The sequence below is a fragment of the Benincasa hispida genome, chromosome 6 (genome assembly GCF_027475165.1).
Source record: "Benincasa hispida cultivar pf3 chromosome 6, pf3_genome.v1.1, whole genome shotgun sequence".
NCBI lineage: Eukaryota > Viridiplantae > Streptophyta > Magnoliopsida > Cucurbitales > Cucurbitaceae > Benincasa > Benincasa hispida.
In genome coordinates this window covers 12361392-12380680 of record NC_143483.1, presented here as the reverse complement: position 1 = coordinate 12380680, position 19289 = coordinate 12361392, and the positions used below count along the sequence as shown (strand labels likewise).

Below are 19289 nucleotides of genomic sequence, written 5' to 3'. Positions count from 1 at the left end.
TGAATCTTCTTAAAATTGAAGTCTTAGAAGAACGTTTGTATCTTCAAATAACATGTATCTTCAATAAGTATTCAGTTTCACGAGTTTCTAAAGCCTTCAAATTCTAACACCTCAAATCAATGAGAACTCTTCTATTTATACAGTTCTCTTGTAGGGTTGGGATTGATTTGTCTATGCACTTTAATTCTTGAGCCCAACTAATTGGATCTCAGGTTGGATTGGTCTTTAGACTAAATTAAGCCTACTTCGACTTAACTGAACATGGATCGAAATATTAGAATAAATTAATTTATTCGATTCAATGGTTATGATAAAAACACATATTATCATCAGGATTTATTGACTTTTATCTTCAGTTTCAACTTGTGATACATATCGACTTTTAAAAAATGGACGTGATAATATTCTTATTAGTACAAAATTTCCCATTCATCACACATATGGAGTTCAAATTTCCATACTCTTTTGTCATACTTAAAAAAAATCCATGTCTTCCTCTCATGTTTGATCAACGGGTCATTGGGTTGATCTGATCTATAAAATCGAGATCAAATTTGCAATTTTCAATAAAAATGGATTACTTTTGTAAAAATCAACATTTTCTTCCTCCTAGGCCAATGGCCCAATGCAATTTATTTTTGCAAACGACGTCGTTTACTAGGTCAATCATTCCAATCAAGTCCAGAAGACTAGCTAGCCTTTCTCTCTGCAAAGGATCAGAACCCATGACATCGTTATCCATCGTCACTCCGCAAATTTCACTGAAGAGGTCTGAAAATCTTCGACCTAATTTTCTTTTCAATTTTCTTAAATTGCCTCTAATGGTCGTCCGTTTCGCCATTGAAGTTCTTCAGCAGTGGAAACTAGAAGAAAATACACAATCTGCGCATCTCAGAAATCTCCAATTCTGATCCGACGGCTCTCTAGATTCAGGAATTTCACCTCGCGGTTCCGTATGAGTGTTGATAATGGAAGCTCTAATCGGAGCGGAGATCGGATTGGTGCCGGAGATGCCGTGATCATCGTCGACCACGGTTCGCGCCGCCGGGAATCTAACCTCATGCTGAGTAAGCTAGGGTTTTGGATTTTGGAATTTGGCTGAAATTTTGAAGTTCTATGCAGGCTAATCTAATCCTCTTGCGGTTCTGAATTTGTTTGAAAATTTCAGATGAGTTCGTTGCTATGTTTAGGGATAAAACTGGTTACCCTATTGTAGAGCCTGCTCACATGGTATGTTCTTTTCAACTGTTTCTTATACTTAGGTAGTAAACTACTCATTTCATCCTTAAAGTATCATTATTCATTTTGGTGGTTGGTTTTTGAAAATTAATGCTGCATTTTATGTAAGTTTAAATAGTGTTTCCCCATCCTTTTACTTTGGTTCATTTTAATTTCTATACTTTCAATACATTCATTTTCGTCCCTACTTCTAACTCGAGTTCATTTTGATTTTTTTTTATCATTTTGGTCTCTTCGTTTTTATTTTTATTTCATTTGAATTTCAAGTAGCAAAATGAACTAAAGTTGAAAAGACAAGAATTAAATGAATATTTTAAAAATATAGAGACCAAATTTGAAGGTATAAGGACTAAAATAAACATCTTGAAAGTATAAATACTAAAATGAACTAACAAGGACCAAAGTAGTATTTAAACCTTTTGTTTAGTTTAACAATGGTGGTCCTAACCGTAGGTTTTTCGTCGAATTAATTGAGCTATGCTTACGTTATTAACTTTTGATCGATTAGTTAGGATTAAAAGTAAACCATAATTCAATTATTCAACATCAAGGTCCTTTTGATTTATGAAAATATGCATAGGTTTGTGGCTATAACTTTTCTACACTTTGAAGTACAACATCTGTAGCCTTCAAATGAACATAGGACCCAATGAATACAAAAACAACATAAATTACCATTCAATGTGAATACTGGTGCAGAAATATTCTATGCCATCGTACTGTCTGTAGTTTCTTTGTCTTTTTCTTACCTTTCCGGCTCTGCACATATGTTTCAACACATGATAAGAGTAACTGTCACAATCATGTCTAATGTACTTACGGTTTCTTGGCTTCCAGTTTATTCTTTAAGATATTTTTGGTAGCAGGGATGGATGGGTGAGCTCTAATGAATTTTCATTACTTTGTTCTAAAACAACACAGGAGCTGGCTGAACCGTCAATAAGAGACTCGTTTGCATTGTGCGTTGAACAAGGGGCCAAACGTATCATCGTAAGCCCATTCTTTCTCTTTCCTGGTCGACATTGGCAACAGGTAACTCACTGTAGGACACTTAATTCGATGGAAATGAACTGGTGGCCTTTGCATCTTCTATCATTGGTTTGGTAAGAGGATTGATGATAGCAATGGGTGAAATTTTGCAGGATATTCCTTCCTTAACAGCCGAAGCAGCAAAGGATCACCCAGGAATATCGTATATAATAACCGCGCCTCTCGGTCTTCACGAAAAACTTGTGGTAAGTATTTCTGAAGTACATTCTTTTTCCAGTATAGGATAGAAGAAAGCAGTGTCATAAAATGATAAAAGAGAGACTATATTTGTTATGGTTCTGTTGTCAGGATGTTGTGAATGATAGAATAAGTCACTGCTTAAGCCATGCTGCTGGCGTTGCAGAAGAATGTGAAGTTTGTGCAGGAACAGGCAAATGCAGATTTAATTAGTGTATAATAGTAAGGGCTTGGGATGAAACTGCTCGGGTTTTTCGTCGACTTCCGTTCGAAGGGCCTATAACAATGTGGAGAAGCTACAGAAGGGATAAAAATGATTTCGACATATTTATGACTTGACTACTGAAGGCTCGACAATCTACCTATTTTGTTCGGTATCAATGCTTTGTAAAACTTGACCTTTTTGGTTGTTTCTCTATTGTATTTTCACATAATGACTATAATATGCACAATAAGATGGTTCTCAAAAATGGGTTTGAGAACATTTTTCCACGCTTTGAGATTTATCTATCACCAAAAACTCGTTTTACCCAATTCCAAACTCCATAGAACTTCTCCCTCTGTATTTTCATGGTGGCATTCGCTCGAGCCTCAGCTTGAGCTGGAGTTTCTTCCACAGTTTCTGCTCCTGTTAGTACATATGACGAAAGATATTAAAATCATCAATCAACTCAAAAGTTTAAGAGTTTAAGTTGATGGATTATAGTAACTTAATTATATCGATAATTTAATATTCTCCCTCATTTATAGCTTGAAAAGTTGTAGCAAACACAAGTAGAAATCAATTTGTTTTAAAAAAGTATAAATCAATAATAATTTGAGAAGAAATGACATTACAAATGGTCAAATCTCTTGCATTGATATCAGTTAAATTATACCAATGAATTCAAAAGCTTAAGTTGATGGATTATGACTTATGAAAAACTTAATTATAGGTTAAATTATAAATTTGACCCATGGTTTGGAAAAAAATTAAAATATAATCCATATGATTTAGAATTAGAAACTATTTAGGAGAATTTTATCAAACTCTATCAAGATCAAATTTATAATTTAACCTTTAATTAAATCAAACCTTCAATAAAACACAATGTTGTTCACTCAAGTATTGGAATTGAACAAAAATCCAATTGATGATGATAGCTTCGATTACTCACCATAACTTGTGTCCTGCTTCTGGCGTTTCAGCTGCATGGTGAAGGCCTTGGCCGCCATAAAGACATTGGCTGGAATTTCCCAGCCGCCTCCGAACACTCCATATCCTTCCTTAGGCAGTGGCTGCATCAAATACTCCAACACTTCCAGTTCCTCCTTTTCTACCCAATATATGCAATTCACAGGACACGATTCCACTGAAACCTGTAACAATGAAACAAAAAGACGCTGTTTAGTGTTCTTTTAAGTTCTATTTTTCTCGTAATTTACTCTCTCATTTTTTTTTCTCCTATACCTGAATTTTCTGATCATTGTCTCCATACTGAACCTTTACTCGTGCACGGCCAAGAGTCTCATCCATGGTGAATGTATTACTTGCATTGTGTACGCATTCCCTGCATCCTGTGAAAAATTATGCAGGTCTCTCATGTTCATATTAGGAAGTAGTTTGTAATTATTTTTTAAATTTTTTTTAACTACATGAAGTGGAAAATTAAACCTCTGACTTTAAGGTTGATAATATAAACATTATGGTAGTTGAGTTGAGTTGTGCCCATTTTGATAATAGTTTGTAATATTAATTAAGAATAGCCAATTTGAATCTTCTTTACTATTTTTTTTTATCTATGTGACAAAGTGAGCTAAATCTAACCAGATGAAATTAATAACTTTCTTACAGCTGAATTTAAATTTTGTTTAAGAAAACAACAAGATTTAAACTATTCTTTCCTTGCTACAAGATCTCCTCACACTAGTTATGAATCTCAAACAATTACTTACTCAACTAATAAAATTGTAGGTATAAATTTTATGTTGGTCCATAAACTTTCACATTTGTTTCACTTTAGTTTTTAAATTTTTAAAATATTTATTTTTCGTAAACTTTTATGCTTATTTATTTTTTGTCTAAAAATATTCGTAATATTTATTATAGTATCTCAACTTTTAAAAACAATCATTTTAGTCTTTATTATATTGTTTTTCCATCTAATTTTTATTCGTCTAATATTCGATGTATGTGATTTTGTGGTTTTGAAATTATGGTCCTTTTTAACGTGTTAGTACACATATTCAAAATTATGCCATTAATTTGTTAAAAAAGAAATAAAAGTAAGAATCAAAATATTTATTCTTTTGAAAGTTCGAAAGATAAAGTAAATTTAATATTATATCATTTAACACTCCTCACTTGTGGATTTAAAATATGTAGAAGATCCAACAAGTGGAAGTTAATATTAATTGGGGAGGAAATAACATTCTAAGATTTGAACACATAACCTCTTTAGACCATCTACTCTAAATTTTGATACCATCTCAAATTATCGATTGATCTAAAAGCTTAAATCCACGGGCATAGGTAAATTTAATATAATATCATATAATAGAGACAAAAAAGGGAACAAATTTAAAAGTGGACCAAAATAAGATGTAAACCAAAAAATATGTAAGGACCGGTTTAGTAGAGAATATGGATCACATTTTATGTTTTCAAATTTAATGAGTTCTATGATCCAAACAGTGTAAATTCTAAAAACAATATTCTTATGTTTTCATTATATGCGGATTTTGAATTTTAAATTTTAAAATACATAATTATTTTAAATAAAAATAAGAATATTTAGAAATAGAATATATCATGTTATAAATTCTATTCATTCTTTTAAAAAAATTAAATATAAATCATATTCATAAATAAATTAATAATAATTATATAAGATATAAATATATAGCATCAAACACTTTTTAAACAAGATACATATATGAAATATTTATGTTTTCACCGAGTTATTTATTTTTAATTTTCTGTTTTCAAATTCTCTAACAAACATGGTTTTTTTTTAAAGAGTTCATATACATAATGAATATTGAAAGAGGAACACAGCCATACATACCTATGCATGCATTCCCGTCAACAAACAAAGCCTGAGGTCTCAGAGGTCCGTTCCACGAACTGTAACCTAATCCAGAGCCATAACTCCCAAATCTCACCCTCATTGCACCCATTGAAGTGTCATATTCCTTCCTTTTATCGTCTCTCATCAGAACCCGATACGCCTCGTTCAACCTCAGCGTATACTCGTGGCCCTAACAAAGTTCAAAAATCATCGGACAGTAATTAATCAAAGTGTTTTGCGATCAATTCCACAAGAAATTAATTAACCTCTTGGCCTGCAATATCTGGATGAAATTTCTTCTGCAACTTCCTGTAGGCTTCTTTGATTTCTTGAACATTTGAATCTGCAGAAACTCCAAGCAGCTCGTAATAGTCCGTCTCGTTCGCTCTTTCTCTTCCGCTGCATCTAATCGCCGTCCACCTCTGCCTCCTTCCGATCAAAATTCTTCCATCAGAAGTATAACTTAGCAGTAAAATTGGAGGAATTAAGACTCAAAATTATATATAAGCTCGTCAAATTAAAAAGAAGCTCGTAATAGTTTGTTTTGTTCGCTCTTTCTTTTGCGATGCATCTAATCGCGGTCCATCTCTGCCTCCTTCCGACCAAAATTCTTCCATCAGAAGTATTATTCAGCAGTAAAATTGGAGGAATTAAGATTCAAACTTATATATAAGCTTGTAAAATTAAAAATCTCTTCCATTCTAAGTAAATCAATGAAGAAGAGGAAAAAGGTAGAACTCTTAGCGATTGATCTCTGTTAATGAAATTACCTTAAGATGTGGTTGCTATGATCATTAGGATGCGCAAGAGATGGAGAAGAAGCCATCGGCGGCATTAAGTGGTGGATCGATGGAGAGATAAAGATGGCCATGAGGAATAGTGAAACTGCAAATTCTCTATGGAGGTTTTAGAGAGGAGAAAGTTGCCGCTGCCAATCGGCAGTTCACTGGAGGAAGGAAGAGTCTGAAATGGATTAGATATTTTTTTGGAAATCGTGATATTTCTGAAGGGACCCCCATGAGTCCTTTTATTTTGGAAATTTGTTTCCACTGACTTTTGTTGTATATTCTCACTTTAGAACTTAGAAGTATCTCAATTTTTGTTTCATTCTCTCCCCTGTAAATTCTTTTTTTATGCCAAAAAATTTAATTACAAGTTTTAGCATCTAAACTCTAGAAAGTTTTTTGAAAATAAATTTTTAACTCCCCGAGTTTTACCCAATTCAAATTCTATAATTTCGTAAAATTTGAGGGCACATTGACAAATGACAAAAGAAATCCTTTAACCATTTGAACCAATTTTATGTTTCCGCTTATGTTTAAATTCCTTCATATTTTTCAACCTTCATGTTTTATACTTTTCGAGACTCATTAAATTTCTAATTATGATTTATGGATACTTTGTTATTTGACTTTTATTTAGTTTTAATGAAAATCTTTTATTTGACTTTATTTATCTAACATTCATTTCGCTATGAAAATGTGTCATTTTAAATTCTATGCATTCATGTGTATAGTAACGGTCTAGTTCGAGTCCTAGGGAGTTGGGTCGTTACAAAATCGGTTCAGTTTTATATTTTAATAATTATCCTTATAAGAAAAATACTTTTGAATTTTCTCTTTTATCTAAAAAAGTATTCTTACATAAGTAAAAAAATTCTCTCATATTTTATAAACTTTCAAAACTATCATTAGAATAGAAATCCTTTAAAATTTTAAAATGATATCAAGACTAGAAACGATGTAGTTATCTATATATTTCATTCTAGACCATTGCTATAACAATTCATGTCTCAATTTTCATGTATAGTGTATTTTTCATAGCTTAACAAAAAAAAAAACAGAAGGAAAAAACGCATCAAATTCCACTCTCACAAAATTAGGGATAAAAGGTAAAACAAGTCTCAACGTTATATATATAAAAAGATTAAATACTGCTTTTAGTTCCTATATTTTTAAATTTATTCAATTTTAATTTATATATTTTTAATGGTTCAATTTCAGTACATATCTTTTCAATAAATCTTAAATTTGACTGTCAATGTTAATTTATTATTGATTTTTTAAAAAAATTTTATCTATAATATTTTTACTATAAATATTGTAAATATATATTCATATATTTTACTTCCTTCCAATCAATTTCGGTAAAACTGAAGTTGTGATTTATTGAAACTATAACGATTAAAATTTAACGAAACTTGAGAATCAAAATTATACTTTAACAATAAAAAAAATTAAAAGGTTCCCAAATCGCCGCAGCCTACGCATACAGATTCCCGCCATTTCAACTCGGGTGATACAGTGGACATTTCAATTTCGTCTTCCATGCCATTTTCATTTTGAACTTATTTCCTTACCTTTTCAGAGGAATTAAGTTTTCATTTTCATTCTTCTTGCCGTCGCATTTCAAAGGCTTCACAGCGCTCTCGAAACGAACATCGAGACTGAAATTCCCGAATCTGTTCATTTTAACCGCCGAGAGGAAGTAGTGCACAGACAATGGAATACTAGTTTCATCATTGATCATGCCTGAACAAACTGTTATGAAACATTTCTGTTAAGGTAAGAGTTCAGAACGACTTCGGTATTACACCGTTCTTCGATTTTAGTTTTGGCTATATTACATAAATGTGTATTAAATGTTTGCGAGATTCTCGACGGATTCCGTTCATGACGGTTCTGAATTTGAGTTTGCCGCTGCATGATTTCATTGCTTGGATTGATTTTTTTTTTTTTTTTTTCACTTAAAGAATTTGGACGTCCATTCTTGATTGAGCCTTTGAATTCTCGGTGCTTCTTCGTATTTCTGGTTCGTTTACATTGTATTTGTTTTATAGACGTTTCCGTCCGAATCTCTGGATGTTTATGGTCAGGATTGACTAACGAATGTGCAAATCTTCGTTTCTTCTTCGTAATGTTTAAACATGCTGTGTTTATTTTATTATCTGTTTATTAAGTGTATAGAAGATCTTACTATTGACAGTAGTGTTTTCCTCGTTTCAGTATCAATAAACTCAATTATTCTAACGCGATCATGGACTCATATTCACTGAAATCCGTGTCAGATTTACCCGCACCACTTCGGTCGACTTTTAGTTTCAGGTAACATGCCAATTTTGTTGAAACTTGAGCTCTGATATACTCAGAAACTACAGTAGATCGATTATTAAGTTAGTATATATGATTTTTCTTTGATTGATTTCAAACTCAACAAGTTCCCAAAATTGAACGATACATATTATATATTTCACATTTAACTCTGTAAATCTTCTAGTTGTTAGGCATATTATTATGTTGCCCATTGCATATCTTCTTCAGCCGTCTGCTTCTTGCAATAGAACGAACTGATCATCGCTTTCTATCAGTCTGTTTAGAAGCATCAGTTCTGCCATTGAGTTTGTATTTACTTTCTCATTATTTCTCAATTAGGATATCACAGAGTTTGTTTCAAACTAGTTTCAAGGAAGTTCAAAGTTGGAGTAGAAATCGACCATCTTAACCTTTTAACTGACGAACTTATTGTCGCTTTCTAATTCCTAAAGATGTGAGATAATATTGGAAATTAAAATTGAAGTACACATTCTCACATGACTGTTTCCTCTTATATATGTTGTGTTCTCTCCGACTCAAGTTGTGAACTAAGCTAATCCATTCTTATTATTCTCACTACAAACAGGTACTTCAATTCATTGCAGAGTGAATGTTTCCCTGTTTGTTTCAACTCCGATACAAACATGGTCATTTCAGCACCTACTGGGAGTGGTAAAACTGTACTGTTTGAGCTTTGCATTTTGAGGCTTCTTTCAAATTTTATTGCCGAAGGGAAGTTCGTCCATGTAAAGGGAACTCTAAAAAGCGTAGGTGCCACATGCAATTATGCCATCGGACAAGTGTAAAGAGAATGCTAAATTTATTCTTGTCATAATATAGGACAATCATTGCAGTATTTTTTATTCAATTCATGAGCATGAATTGTTTCTCCTCAACAAATTTCCACGTTTCATTGCTTCTTAGCTCTCTTTTACTGTGGGTATGTTTGTCCATGTACACAAAGATGCTACTATTTATCGCATCGTTTTTTTAAAAAACATGATTTACAGGGAAAATTACAATTTTGAAGGGATATTATTCTTGCATCGGACAAATTACCTTCAAGTTGAATTTTTATTTGCATTCAGTATTAGATGACTATGCTTTCCATCTTTCTTTTATATTTATGCAGATATATATTGCCCCATCTAAGGCCTTAGTACAGGAGAAGGTCCGTGATTGGAATCAGAAATTCGGGTCTTGGGGGGTCAGCTGTTTGGAGCTAACAGGAGATAATGAAACTTACAACGTGAAGAATATACAAGAAGCTGACATTATTGTAACAACGCCTGAGGTCATCACTTTGAACACAGGATTCTCGTGAGGATATAGAACCTTTATTTCATGTATTAATGCTTAGACGAAATTAAGGCCACGTGCAATTGAATGCTAATAACACTATTAGCCACAGAACTCTTTTAAGTTTATTTTCACATTCTTTTCCAGAGAGCCATTCTTCTTGCTTAACATGGTTGCCCCAAGCTGCATAGTCTTAAATTTCAATAGTTATAGGCACTTCTTGTTACTTGAATGTCACTTGCATATATTTGATGCAGTGATCCCATACTGTAAATGTAAGTGGTGACTTTCATTGGTTTCATTTTTAGCTGTATTTTCAGGATGGCTAAATACCTTTTTTTTTTTTTTTTTTACATTAAAGAAATTTGATGCAGTGACTCACTATCGCATAAAGGATGGTGGTTTGGGCTTCTTCAGTGACATAGCTCTTGTACTTATTGATGAAGTTCATTTTTTGAATGACCCACGTGGAGCGGTGTTGGAAGCTATAGTTAGTAGAATTAAAATGATTGCTCGCAACCCCGAAATGAAATCCAGTCCTCTCTCACGTGTTCGCTTCTTAGCTGTATCTGCCACAATCCCAAATATTGGGGATCTTGGTAAGTTTACGTTAGGTTTTTATTATTAGTTTAAGTTGCACCTCCAAGTTTATGGAAATACTTTAAATTTTTGTTGCATCTTAAGATTTGATTTATACCGTTGCAGCGGAATGGCTTAGCGTCCCTGTTCAAGGAGTTAAAAGGTACGCTTTTGGTATTAAATAGCAGCCATATGTAGTGTCTTCATTGCTGGATCAAGCATATTTCATTTGGTTTTCAATGTTCCATCAGGTTTGGAGAGGAAATGAGGCCTATAAAGTTAACCAGCAAAGTTTTCGGTAATTGATTTCTGAAATTACCAGTTTCTGGTTTTCTTCTTGTCACGTGCAGTCTACTATTTTATAAATGTAGAGTGCAAGTACGAGATGGTTCAGTGCTTAGAATAAATGGAAATACCAATAAGTATGCAGCACATGATGTGTTTTGTTTTGTATTTGTTTTTTGTTTTCCTGTTGTATACTTAATTATGTAAATTTTCTGCAGGCTATGCCCCTGCTAAAAATGATTTCATGTTTGAGAAGGTACTTGATCGAACTTCTGCATAGAATAGAATAGATTACTTTCAAGAAGTCACAATGAGCATAAAGTATGCTTGGAATTATCTAACAGTTCCAACTTCGTTTCATTGTGTATTACAGCGCCTTCAGAACTACATTTTTGGTAAGTGGGACCAAGAAATTTTCTCTTAACCAATATTATTTTATTTGCTTCTGTTTTCGCACATCTAATATTGTTATACTAAGAAATGTAGATTTCCAAATGAGTTCACAGATGTTCTCATGCAATATTCAAGAGGAAAATCTGCATTAGTGTTTTGTTCAACTAGAAAAGGAGCGCAAGAAGCAGCTCAACGGCTCTCACAAACAGCAATGACCTTCGGTTATTCAAATCCATTTATCAAAAGCAAGGAACAGCTGGAAAGATTACGAGAAGCTTCACTATCATGCAGTGATAAGCAAATGCAATCTAATATTCTTTATGGTGGTAGAGGGCTCACTTCTTCTCCTTTTCTTAATGCACTCATGTCTTCCTGAATTTATTTCAAAACTCGTGTTGTTGAGTTATTATCTGGCTACTTGATGGTGTGGAAATAAACATCTCACATTTACAGTTGGCTATCACAATGGTGGACTTTGCTTGAAGGATCGCAATCTCATTGAAAGTCTTTTTCTCAAGGGTGATATTCAAGTTATTTGCACTACAAATACTCTTGCTCATGGAATTAACTTGCCGGCACATACAGTCATAATAAAATCAACACAGCACTTGTATGTTCAGCACCTCTTTCTATTCAACTTGTTTGGGGATTCTAAAAGAAAAATGCTAGAAAGTTAACTGAAACTTATATCCCACACATCTAATTTCTACCTTATTCATGTAGTAACAAGGAGAAGGGCCTTTACATGGAATATGATCGGTCCACCATACTACAGGTTCTTCATTGTCACGATATGCTTTTTTCCTGGTTCCTGTTTTCACCTCTTTTCTTTGGTGATCCAACATGTGTCTTTCTGAAATGTGGTGAAATGCGGTGGAATCGGTGGAAAAGACTCACAATCACATTTCACAGAAAGATAAGATTGGCTATTTCAAGATAAGATTGGCTATTTCTATTTCTTTCAGGAAATTGTCTTGTGGTCTTAAAAATCTGGTCCGCTTTGTTATACGCAGATGTGTGGGAGGGCAGGTCGGCCTCCATTTGATGACACAGGAATTGTCATAATCATGACAAGAAGAGACACTGTAATGACATGATATCTAGCTTCATTTCTCTCATTTTCTTTCTTCACTTGGAAGTTGACAAAGTTAATTTGTTTTGGAGTTGATTTTTCTTATTGCTATTCTAGGTCCATTTGTATGAGAATCTCCTGAATGGATGTGAAATTGTGGAATCGCAGTATGTATTTAACTGAGCATGTTATATGGAACACTTCAAATGTTTTGTTTTACATATGCTCTCTCGAATTTAGATTGCTGTCATGTGTGACGGAGCATTTAAATGCGGAGATAGTTCAAATGACCATCCCAGATATAATAAAAGCAATTGAATGGATGAAGTGTTCGTATTTGTGTGTAAGAATGAAAAAGGTGTGTACATTTTCCCATGCCATCCTTTTGATTATATATTCCAGATATTTTTGTTTTTATCTTAACCATTTAAAAAAAATCGTACAAATTTATTTGCAAGCTAGAATCCGCAGAAATATGCTATAAGAAATGGAATTCCTAATCATAATACGGAGAAGCACATGGAAGGTACTATAACTTACTCTATCGTATAATTTAATTGAATTGTTTTGGTAATATTTCTGTGTACTCAACCCTCCATATGCTCTGGTTGGAAACTATAATCTATGGTAATTTACAATCAGACATTTGCATTGAGAAAGTAAATGAATTATCTCGACATCAAATGATTTGGATGGATGAAGATGGCTTCCTCTTGAAGCCACTAGGTAAACTTTAGAGAACGGCATCAACTATTTCTACTATTGAATGAAATAGAACTTCCTGATTTCCTTTCCCTTTTTGTCAGCAGATCCCGGGAGGTTGATGACTAAATACTATTTGAAGTTTGATACCATGAAACACATTATGCATGCCCCTGAAATTTGTAGTCTAGAGGAGGCGCTACATATCATCTGCCATGCCGAGGAAATTGCTTGTATGCGTCTCTGATCTTTTCCCTTGTGAATATTGCTGGTTTTTCAGAATTCAATTGAAGGAGGATATGAATAATTTGGGGAAATAAAGGGATCCAGCTTAGGCGCAATGAGAAGAAGCTTCTAAATGATGTAAACAATGATAAAGATGGGAGGCTGCGTTTTCACATTCTTGGTGAAAATGGGAAGAAGAAAAAGCGTATACAGACGAGAGAAGAGAAAATATTTATTTTAGCAAATGATTGCTTGACCGGTGACCCTTTAATTCACGATTTATCCCTCAGTCAGGTTCATTTTCTCATAAAGCAAGTGGCTTTTAAATAATATTGTGCTCGAAAGAAGTTGTTACAACTGGTATTCTTGCACAGGACATGAATTCTATTTGCTCAAATGGATGCAGAATTGCCAAATGCATGAAAGAATATTTTGTATACAGAAAGAACTACGAAGGAACATTCAACTCAATGCTTCTTGCAAAATCTTTATATCAGAAACTCTGGGATGACAGTCCCTATTTACTCAAACAATTACCTGGCATCGGAATGGTGACTGCGAAGGTTTCTATTTAACCTCTTATTGCTTCCTAAACATTGTCTATTAGGTTCTTGATGAAACTCCTTTGTGTTTTCCATGAATCCTTTCATATAATTTATTGAAGGCGTTGCATTCTATGGGAATAAAATCATTTGAGGAACTTGCTGAAGCTGATCCAAGGAAAATAGAGATAGTCACTGGCAGAAAATACCCATTTGGGAATCATATCAAGGAGTCATTATCATCTTTACCACCGGAAGTGGATCTGAAGCTCGAGGAAGCTGAATGCCCTAGGCAAGCGAAGGCCAAGCTCATAGTAACATTAACTAGATTGCCCCAGTCTTACCGACCAAATAAACGACATTACGCTGAAATGGTATGTTGACTTCAAATAATCATTTCTATTTTTTCACCCAGAATTGAATGTTGCAACAGAGAACTCTGTCTCGTAGATTGTTGGCTCAGAAGAAGATAACCAGATCCTCTTTCATGAGAAAATAAGGTGATTACTTTGAAACTTTGATGTATAAATTTAAGCAGAAGACTTAGCCTGTATTTTATAAGAAAAGGGCAAAGGTTCAGGTTTTAGATATTTATTAGGAGTGTTAATGGGTTGGGTTGGATTGGATTAGGTTGAAAGACTTTTTAGACATTTATTAAAAAATAAACCCAACCCAACCATGAAATATTTGGATTGGGTTGGTTCGGGCTAATCGGATCATTTATTTTAAAATTTTGTTCTAAAAAGAAACAAAACGTAAATATGTAAAAATCTAATTTAATTATTTTCATATATTGAATTAAGATTAACAACTCAATTTCAATTTATATAGTGAAAATTTTTATTTTAGAGTGCAAAGAAACTATTTTTAAGAGTTAAAAAATAAATTATTCAAAAAATATTGGAATTAAATAAAATTAAAATCAGTGTATGTATAAACAATTGTGTTATAAATAATAAAAAATATATTTTAAAGTTAATAATAATTCGGGTTGGTTTGGGTTATATTAGGTAAACCCATGAACCAACCCAACCCATAAAATTTTCATTTATTTGAATCCTACCTAACCCATAAAATTTTCATTTGTTTGAACAACTCAATCCAAATAAATTGATAATCCAACTCAAACTGCACGGATTCGGTTGGATTGATCGATTTTTTCGAGTATCGGGCTTTTTAAACACCTCTAATATTTATAAATCTAAATGCTTTTTTGGGTGAGAGTGCTTTAAACTTCTCGTGTGAATTTCGCTTGTTCCAAGTGTAGCCTACTTAGTTTAACTCCATTTGTTTGGTGCTGCAGGGTCGATGAATTCTCCAGGTACTCGAGCCTCTTAACCTTCTATAGCTCATTAACCAACAAAATTTTTCTTAAATGCCATATTAGTTATCATTACGATTATGGGTAAGTAAACATTATGGTCTTATTTCAAAAGGTGGTTATTTCTTTCCAATTCCATGACGTTTTTGAGGGAGTAAAAATTTCTTTATCCCATATTGACTTTTTCTTACGTGGAAAAAGTGAACTTATGTTGTCTAATGATAATTTGATTAAAAAATAGTAATTATAGCATCGATATAACATTTTCATGCTACTACGTTGCTCTTTCTGCAGCCCCTACAGTGCAGTTGTTCTTGTCTCATATCCACAACAAGGAAAGTTGACGATCAAAGCCGATCTTATTTTTGATGAATACAGTAAGAATCAATACTGTTTCGGAAGTTCTGCAAACCCACTTGGATTAACAAATTCCCTAGCGCACTTCGATACGATTTTAAATGTTTCTTCATACAGTTGGCATTGATCTCCACCGAAAAGTTCAACTAATGGAACGAAATTTAAACGCGAAAAACAAATGGGGAAGAATGCCATTATCCTCTCATCCACCTGAGGAAGTATATGTCATTGACGACGACAGTGAACCTCTACCACAAGCTGCAACGGAAGAGCTGCCCATATCTGGCAACTCAAACGCATTACTTGATTCCATGTGAGTGAACTTCTAGATCTCGAAACTTTTCATTCGAAGTAGAAAATAATGCCCTTTGCCGTGACAAAACCTTTATTATGACATTTGAGGCTGAGAAATATTCTCGCCTTTCACTTAAAAAATTTCCAGGCCGAGTTTCAACCTCTTAGACGAAGACTTGGAGGAAGGTACGTAAAATTTTGAGAGTCAAGAGCGAAACTCGTGCCTTGTATTATATTTCTCTCTTGATTTCCTTAACAAAGAAAAATGTAACTTGAAATTGTGGCAGCCAAGCCTGCAACTGGCAACGACGAAGATGAATGCAAAATCATCACTGAAAGAACTGTATTTGACCACATACGTGAGAAAGCTAAAAGCTTTCCTGTGTTGGCTGCATCAAAAAGTAGCGCTCATTCACCTGCACCAGTGACATATAGTCTAACTAACAATAAGCAGCCGCTAGAACTCCAGGTTGAAGCATTGGAAGTGACACAGAGAAATGAACTTTCTCCTCATGCCAATGTGGATTCGTTTTCAGCATTCAGAAAGGAACTACGAAATAATGAATATCTGACCCTACAAAGCCACATCACTTCTAAACGACATTTCATGGATGTTGATAAAGGTATGTATCTATTCGCTTTAAATATAGTCTTAGAATGGAAGGTTGATATTTAGAATCATTTTTCTTTTAACTTTCTAGATTAGTTTTTACATATTTTAAATTTATATTGTGTTTCCCTTCAAATCTTTATTATGTTTTTTTTATAAAATATATCCATGAGTGTCTAGGTCAATTTACGCACACCTTGATTAATCTCACGGGACAACCCATCCAACCTTACAACATTTGAGTGTCAATGAAACTCGTAGGATATTAAATCCTAAATAGGTGACCACCATAGATTAAACTCCTGACCTCTTAGCTCTTATCAAAGTCATGCCCTCCAATCTTTACTGTGGTTTTCAAGTTCAAATGTTTTTTTTTTTTTTTCTAAATAACAAGTTTTTATAAACCAGTTTTTTAGTTTTCAAAACTTGTTTTTGGAAGGTGGACAACACAGCTTGTTGATAAAACATTGATGGAAGGTGACGACACAAACTTGTTTTCTAAAACTTTTTTTTTTTTTTTTTTTCTTTTTGAAAAAAACTTCATAAAACACCCAAACTCAAGGAGCAGAAACAAAAGGCCACCATTAATAACATTACCTACCAAGCTGAAAAAATTAGCAACCCAACTTCTCCCTAAATCTTTCAAATTGGAAGAAACATTTATCGAATACAATAGGGACAACACAACAAAGTAGATAAACTCGTGGATAGATAGAAATAAGGTTGATGTAGCTTCAATCTACAACTAGATTTTATCTCTGATCTTCATTGTGAAAGTGACCATAGTGATATGATATGACATATAACATTTTAATGATAGCTTCGACATTGCATATTGGATCATGAATGCCTTTTCAATCAATCTCAAATTTAACATTTAGTATTTCCTTCGTTATAAACAAATTCTAATGATTGCTAATAATAACAACAACAGGGGACTTCGGTCTTCAGACAGAAGGAAGCAAAATAATTGTAACCGAGGAAACCATATTCGATCATATTAAACGAAAAGCCAACAGTTTTCCAGTAGTACACCAAAATTCTGAAAATACAAAGGCAGGAGGAGGAGATAGATACAGCAAATTGAATCAGGCTTCTTCAAGAGATTCAAGTGGTCCAATGGAATCCATGCCAATGGTGTGTTTTGATATCTCCATGTTGAAGGAAAACAAGCGGCCACGCCCAGAGAGCCCTAATATCAGTACCAACTGGAAGAAGCAGCAGAGCCCATCTGTAGAAAGCAGACAGAATTTGTGCTCCTTAGAAACTGCCACGGAAAGCAGGGAAGTTGATCCTTTTGTTGGATTTAAGAGTGTCTTTTCATTCCTTTGACTTCTTTCTCATCTTAATATGCCATCCTTTTGTTTAAAGAGAGGCACGTGTCATATTTGGGTGTGTTTTCCATGTATTTTCTGACGACTGTTTTTACAACTTTTCTTTTTTTAAAAAAAATTGACAAATTGTTAAAATCTTTGAAAATTTAAATTTTGTTATGTTTTATTGTTTATTTTTAGTTTAAAATATAGTTCCTTTAAATTATATATTCTAACCAAAGAATTGATAATTGCAAATGAAAATAGTTTAATTGACATATTGTTTTATTGATTCTGAGAATTGAGGTTTGGTTCCTTTATGTGCATATTGTCGAAAACGACAATCATAATGGAGCACTTTTTTTAGTATAACAACTGCAGTATGTGGGACCGAACCTTGACTTTTAGGAAGAAAGACTATGTCAATTACTATTAAGCTATGTTCATTTTGGCAATTGAAATAATATGATAGTTTGTAACTTAAAAAAAAATATATTATTGGAACACTAGTTTTATAACTTAGACATATCAAATGACCCTTTGCTAATGTCATGATCTTGTGAATTTACAATATTATCATTGCTTTCATGATTTTTTTTTTCTTTTTTTCTTTCTTCTCCCAACTCATTTATGTTTTCTGTTTTTTCTTTTTCCTCTTCCTTTCTCCCTTTTTACACGTCGTCCCTTCTTCGATCTATTTCCTCTGCACATTTTCTTCTTCTCCAGCAAGACGAGAGTTAGAGTGCTTAAGATCCAAATTACTTTCACATGTTGATCTTTCACAAGTTGCACGTATTTGCAATCAGGTTAAAATTGCCATTTTACCCCTGTAATACATCTTATTCCTTAAGTCTCAACTGATCTACTAATGAACAATTGGTTTGTGGTCCTACCAATAAATTGAGTCCATCTTAGTCATGGAAAGAACGGTGCCCCTTATTCAAGACTAGGAGTCAGTACTTAAGGGAATAAGCTATTTACTATCCCTAAAAGCGAGTAAGAGCAGATTCCATCTTGCATGACTATGTCCCCAGCTATCTATCCGGTCTTACCCATAAAATGGGAGGCTTATCAAGTGGCGATGATGAGCCACTCACCACTATGCAAATTAAATGCTAATCCCAAATAAACAGGAGTTCATAGTTAGCTCAGGATTGAGATTGAGTTACCTTAGATCATCGAATTGAAATAGTTTATTTTAACATTAAATGGTGTTATAAAGAAAAGTGATTATTTCATGGTCTAGTCTTATTCAAACATCTTTTGCATAGGATGCCCACACTCGTATGCTCTATATAAACGATTTTGGGATCGTATCACTTACATTAAATACAAAGCAGACCGCATCCATAATGTTCCCAGAATAAGGTACTCAATCTTATCCTTATACTTATAGATTATTTTGGTTACATACTCAAATTTGATCCATCTTTTATGTCTCTACAAGTAAAATTTACATGTTCAATAACAACTTTATTGAAAAATCTCAATGACAATTTTATTGTAAAATAGAATAAGTTTAATAATTACAAACTACGAGTTTTAGGACATACAACCCAACAAACTCCCACTTGGACTAAAACTTTAGTGGGCTTACGTATGTACAATGTTGAGTAAGAGAGAATAAAATATAATAAATTAGGGCATCAAATACCCATGAATTCTCCCACTTGCCCTAGATTTACATAA

General features: G+C 33.4%; 3 protein-coding genes across 5 annotated transcripts; 2 read left to right on the top strand and 1 right to left on the bottom strand.

Moving 5' to 3' along the window:
- Positions 1-470: 470 nt before the first annotated feature.
- SIRB (sirohydrochlorin ferrochelatase B) lies at positions 471-2958 on the top strand. 2 transcript variants are annotated; one of them, XM_039034957.2, is made up of 6 exons: positions 471-769; positions 847-1067; positions 1169-1230; positions 2161-2271; positions 2382-2474; positions 2578-2958. In XM_039034957.2, the coding sequence occupies exons 1-6, from the start codon at positions 573-575 to the stop codon at positions 2677-2679; spliced, it is 786 nt and encodes a 261-aa protein (XP_038890885.2). In that variant the 5' UTR covers positions 471-572; the 3' UTR covers positions 2680-2958. The 2 variants fall into 2 exon arrangements, with proteins under 2 accessions (XP_038890885.2, XP_038890886.1); XM_039034958.2 differs by having other exon boundaries at positions 613-769; positions 2546-2684.
- LOC120080321 (chaperone protein dnaJ C76, chloroplastic-like) lies at positions 2645-6604 on the bottom strand. Of its 2 annotated transcripts, none has more exons than XM_039034955.2 (6): positions 6287-6604; positions 5783-5945; positions 5514-5706; positions 3917-4023; positions 3624-3825; positions 2645-3094 (listed from the first exon to the last, which is right to left on the bottom strand). In XM_039034955.2, exons 1-6 carry the CDS (start codon positions 6385-6387, stop codon positions 2970-2972), a joined length of 891 nt encoding a protein of 296 aa, XP_038890883.1. In that variant the 5' UTR covers positions 6388-6604; the 3' UTR covers positions 2645-2969. The 2 variants fall into 2 exon arrangements, with proteins under 2 accessions (XP_038890883.1, XP_038890882.1); XM_039034954.2 differs by having other exon boundaries at positions 5783-5960; positions 6287-6534.
- A 1208-nt stretch (positions 6605-7812) lies between these two features.
- On the top strand, positions 7813-17794 carry RCK (DNA helicase ROCK-N-ROLLERS). Its single transcript, XM_039034811.2, has 28 exons — positions 7813-8080; positions 8522-8620; positions 9195-9375; positions 9741-9902; positions 10269-10506; positions 10613-10649; positions 10738-10784; positions 10990-11027; positions 11145-11166; positions 11278-11490; positions 11618-11774; positions 11888-11939; positions 12178-12249; positions 12354-12403; positions 12477-12594; positions 12699-12762; positions 12879-12962; positions 13046-13171; positions 13261-13457; positions 13538-13726; positions 13828-14079; positions 14156-14205; positions 15009-15026; positions 15321-15403; positions 15501-15696; positions 15826-15863; positions 15965-16300; positions 17222-17794. Exons 2-28 carry the CDS (start codon positions 8553-8555, stop codon positions 17617-17619), a joined length of 3486 nt encoding a protein of 1161 aa, XP_038890739.2. The 5' UTR covers positions 7813-8080; positions 8522-8552; the 3' UTR covers positions 17620-17794.
- The last annotated feature ends 1495 nt before the right edge of the window (positions 17795-19289 follow it).

What these genes read in the sequence shown, in the direction of transcription:
- SIRB (XM_039034957.2), top strand. Translation starts at nt 573, where the DNA reads ATGGATTACTTTTGTAAAAATCAACATTTTCTTCCTCCTAGGCCAATG. An exon ending in GGAATCTAACCTCATGCTGA is followed by an intron (nt 1,068 to 1,168) that starts GTAAGCTAGGGT and finishes TGAAAATTTCAG; the next exon opens with ATGAGTTCGTTGCTATGTTT. An exon ending in GTCTTCACGAAAAACTTGTG is followed by an intron (nt 2,475 to 2,577) that starts GTAAGTATTTCT and finishes TTCTGTTGTCAG; the next exon opens with GATGTTGTGAATGATAGAAT.
- LOC120080321 (XM_039034954.2), bottom strand. Translation starts at nt 6,387, where the DNA reads ATGGCCATCTTTATCTCTCCATCGATCCACCACTTAATGCCGCCGATG. An exon ending in CAGATATTGCAGGCCAAGAG is followed by an intron (nt 5,707 to 5,782) that starts GTTAATTAATTT and finishes GAACTTTGTTAG; the next exon opens with GGCCACGAGTATACGCTGAG. An exon ending in ACAATGATCAGAAAATTCAG is followed by an intron (nt 3,826 to 3,916) that starts GTATAGGAGAAA and finishes TCATTGTTACAG; the next exon opens with GTTTCAGTGGAATCGTGTCC.
- RCK (XM_039034811.2), top strand. Translation starts at nt 8,553, where the DNA reads ATGGACTCATATTCACTGAAATCCGTGTCAGATTTACCCGCACCACTT. An exon ending in ATCTAATATTCTTTATGGTG is followed by an intron (nt 11,491 to 11,617) that starts GTAGAGGGCTCA and finishes TCACATTTACAG; the next exon opens with TTGGCTATCACAATGGTGGA. An exon ending in ATAAAATCAACACAGCACTT is followed by an intron (nt 11,775 to 11,887) that starts GTATGTTCAGCA and finishes TTATTCATGTAG; the next exon opens with TAACAAGGAGAAGGGCCTTT.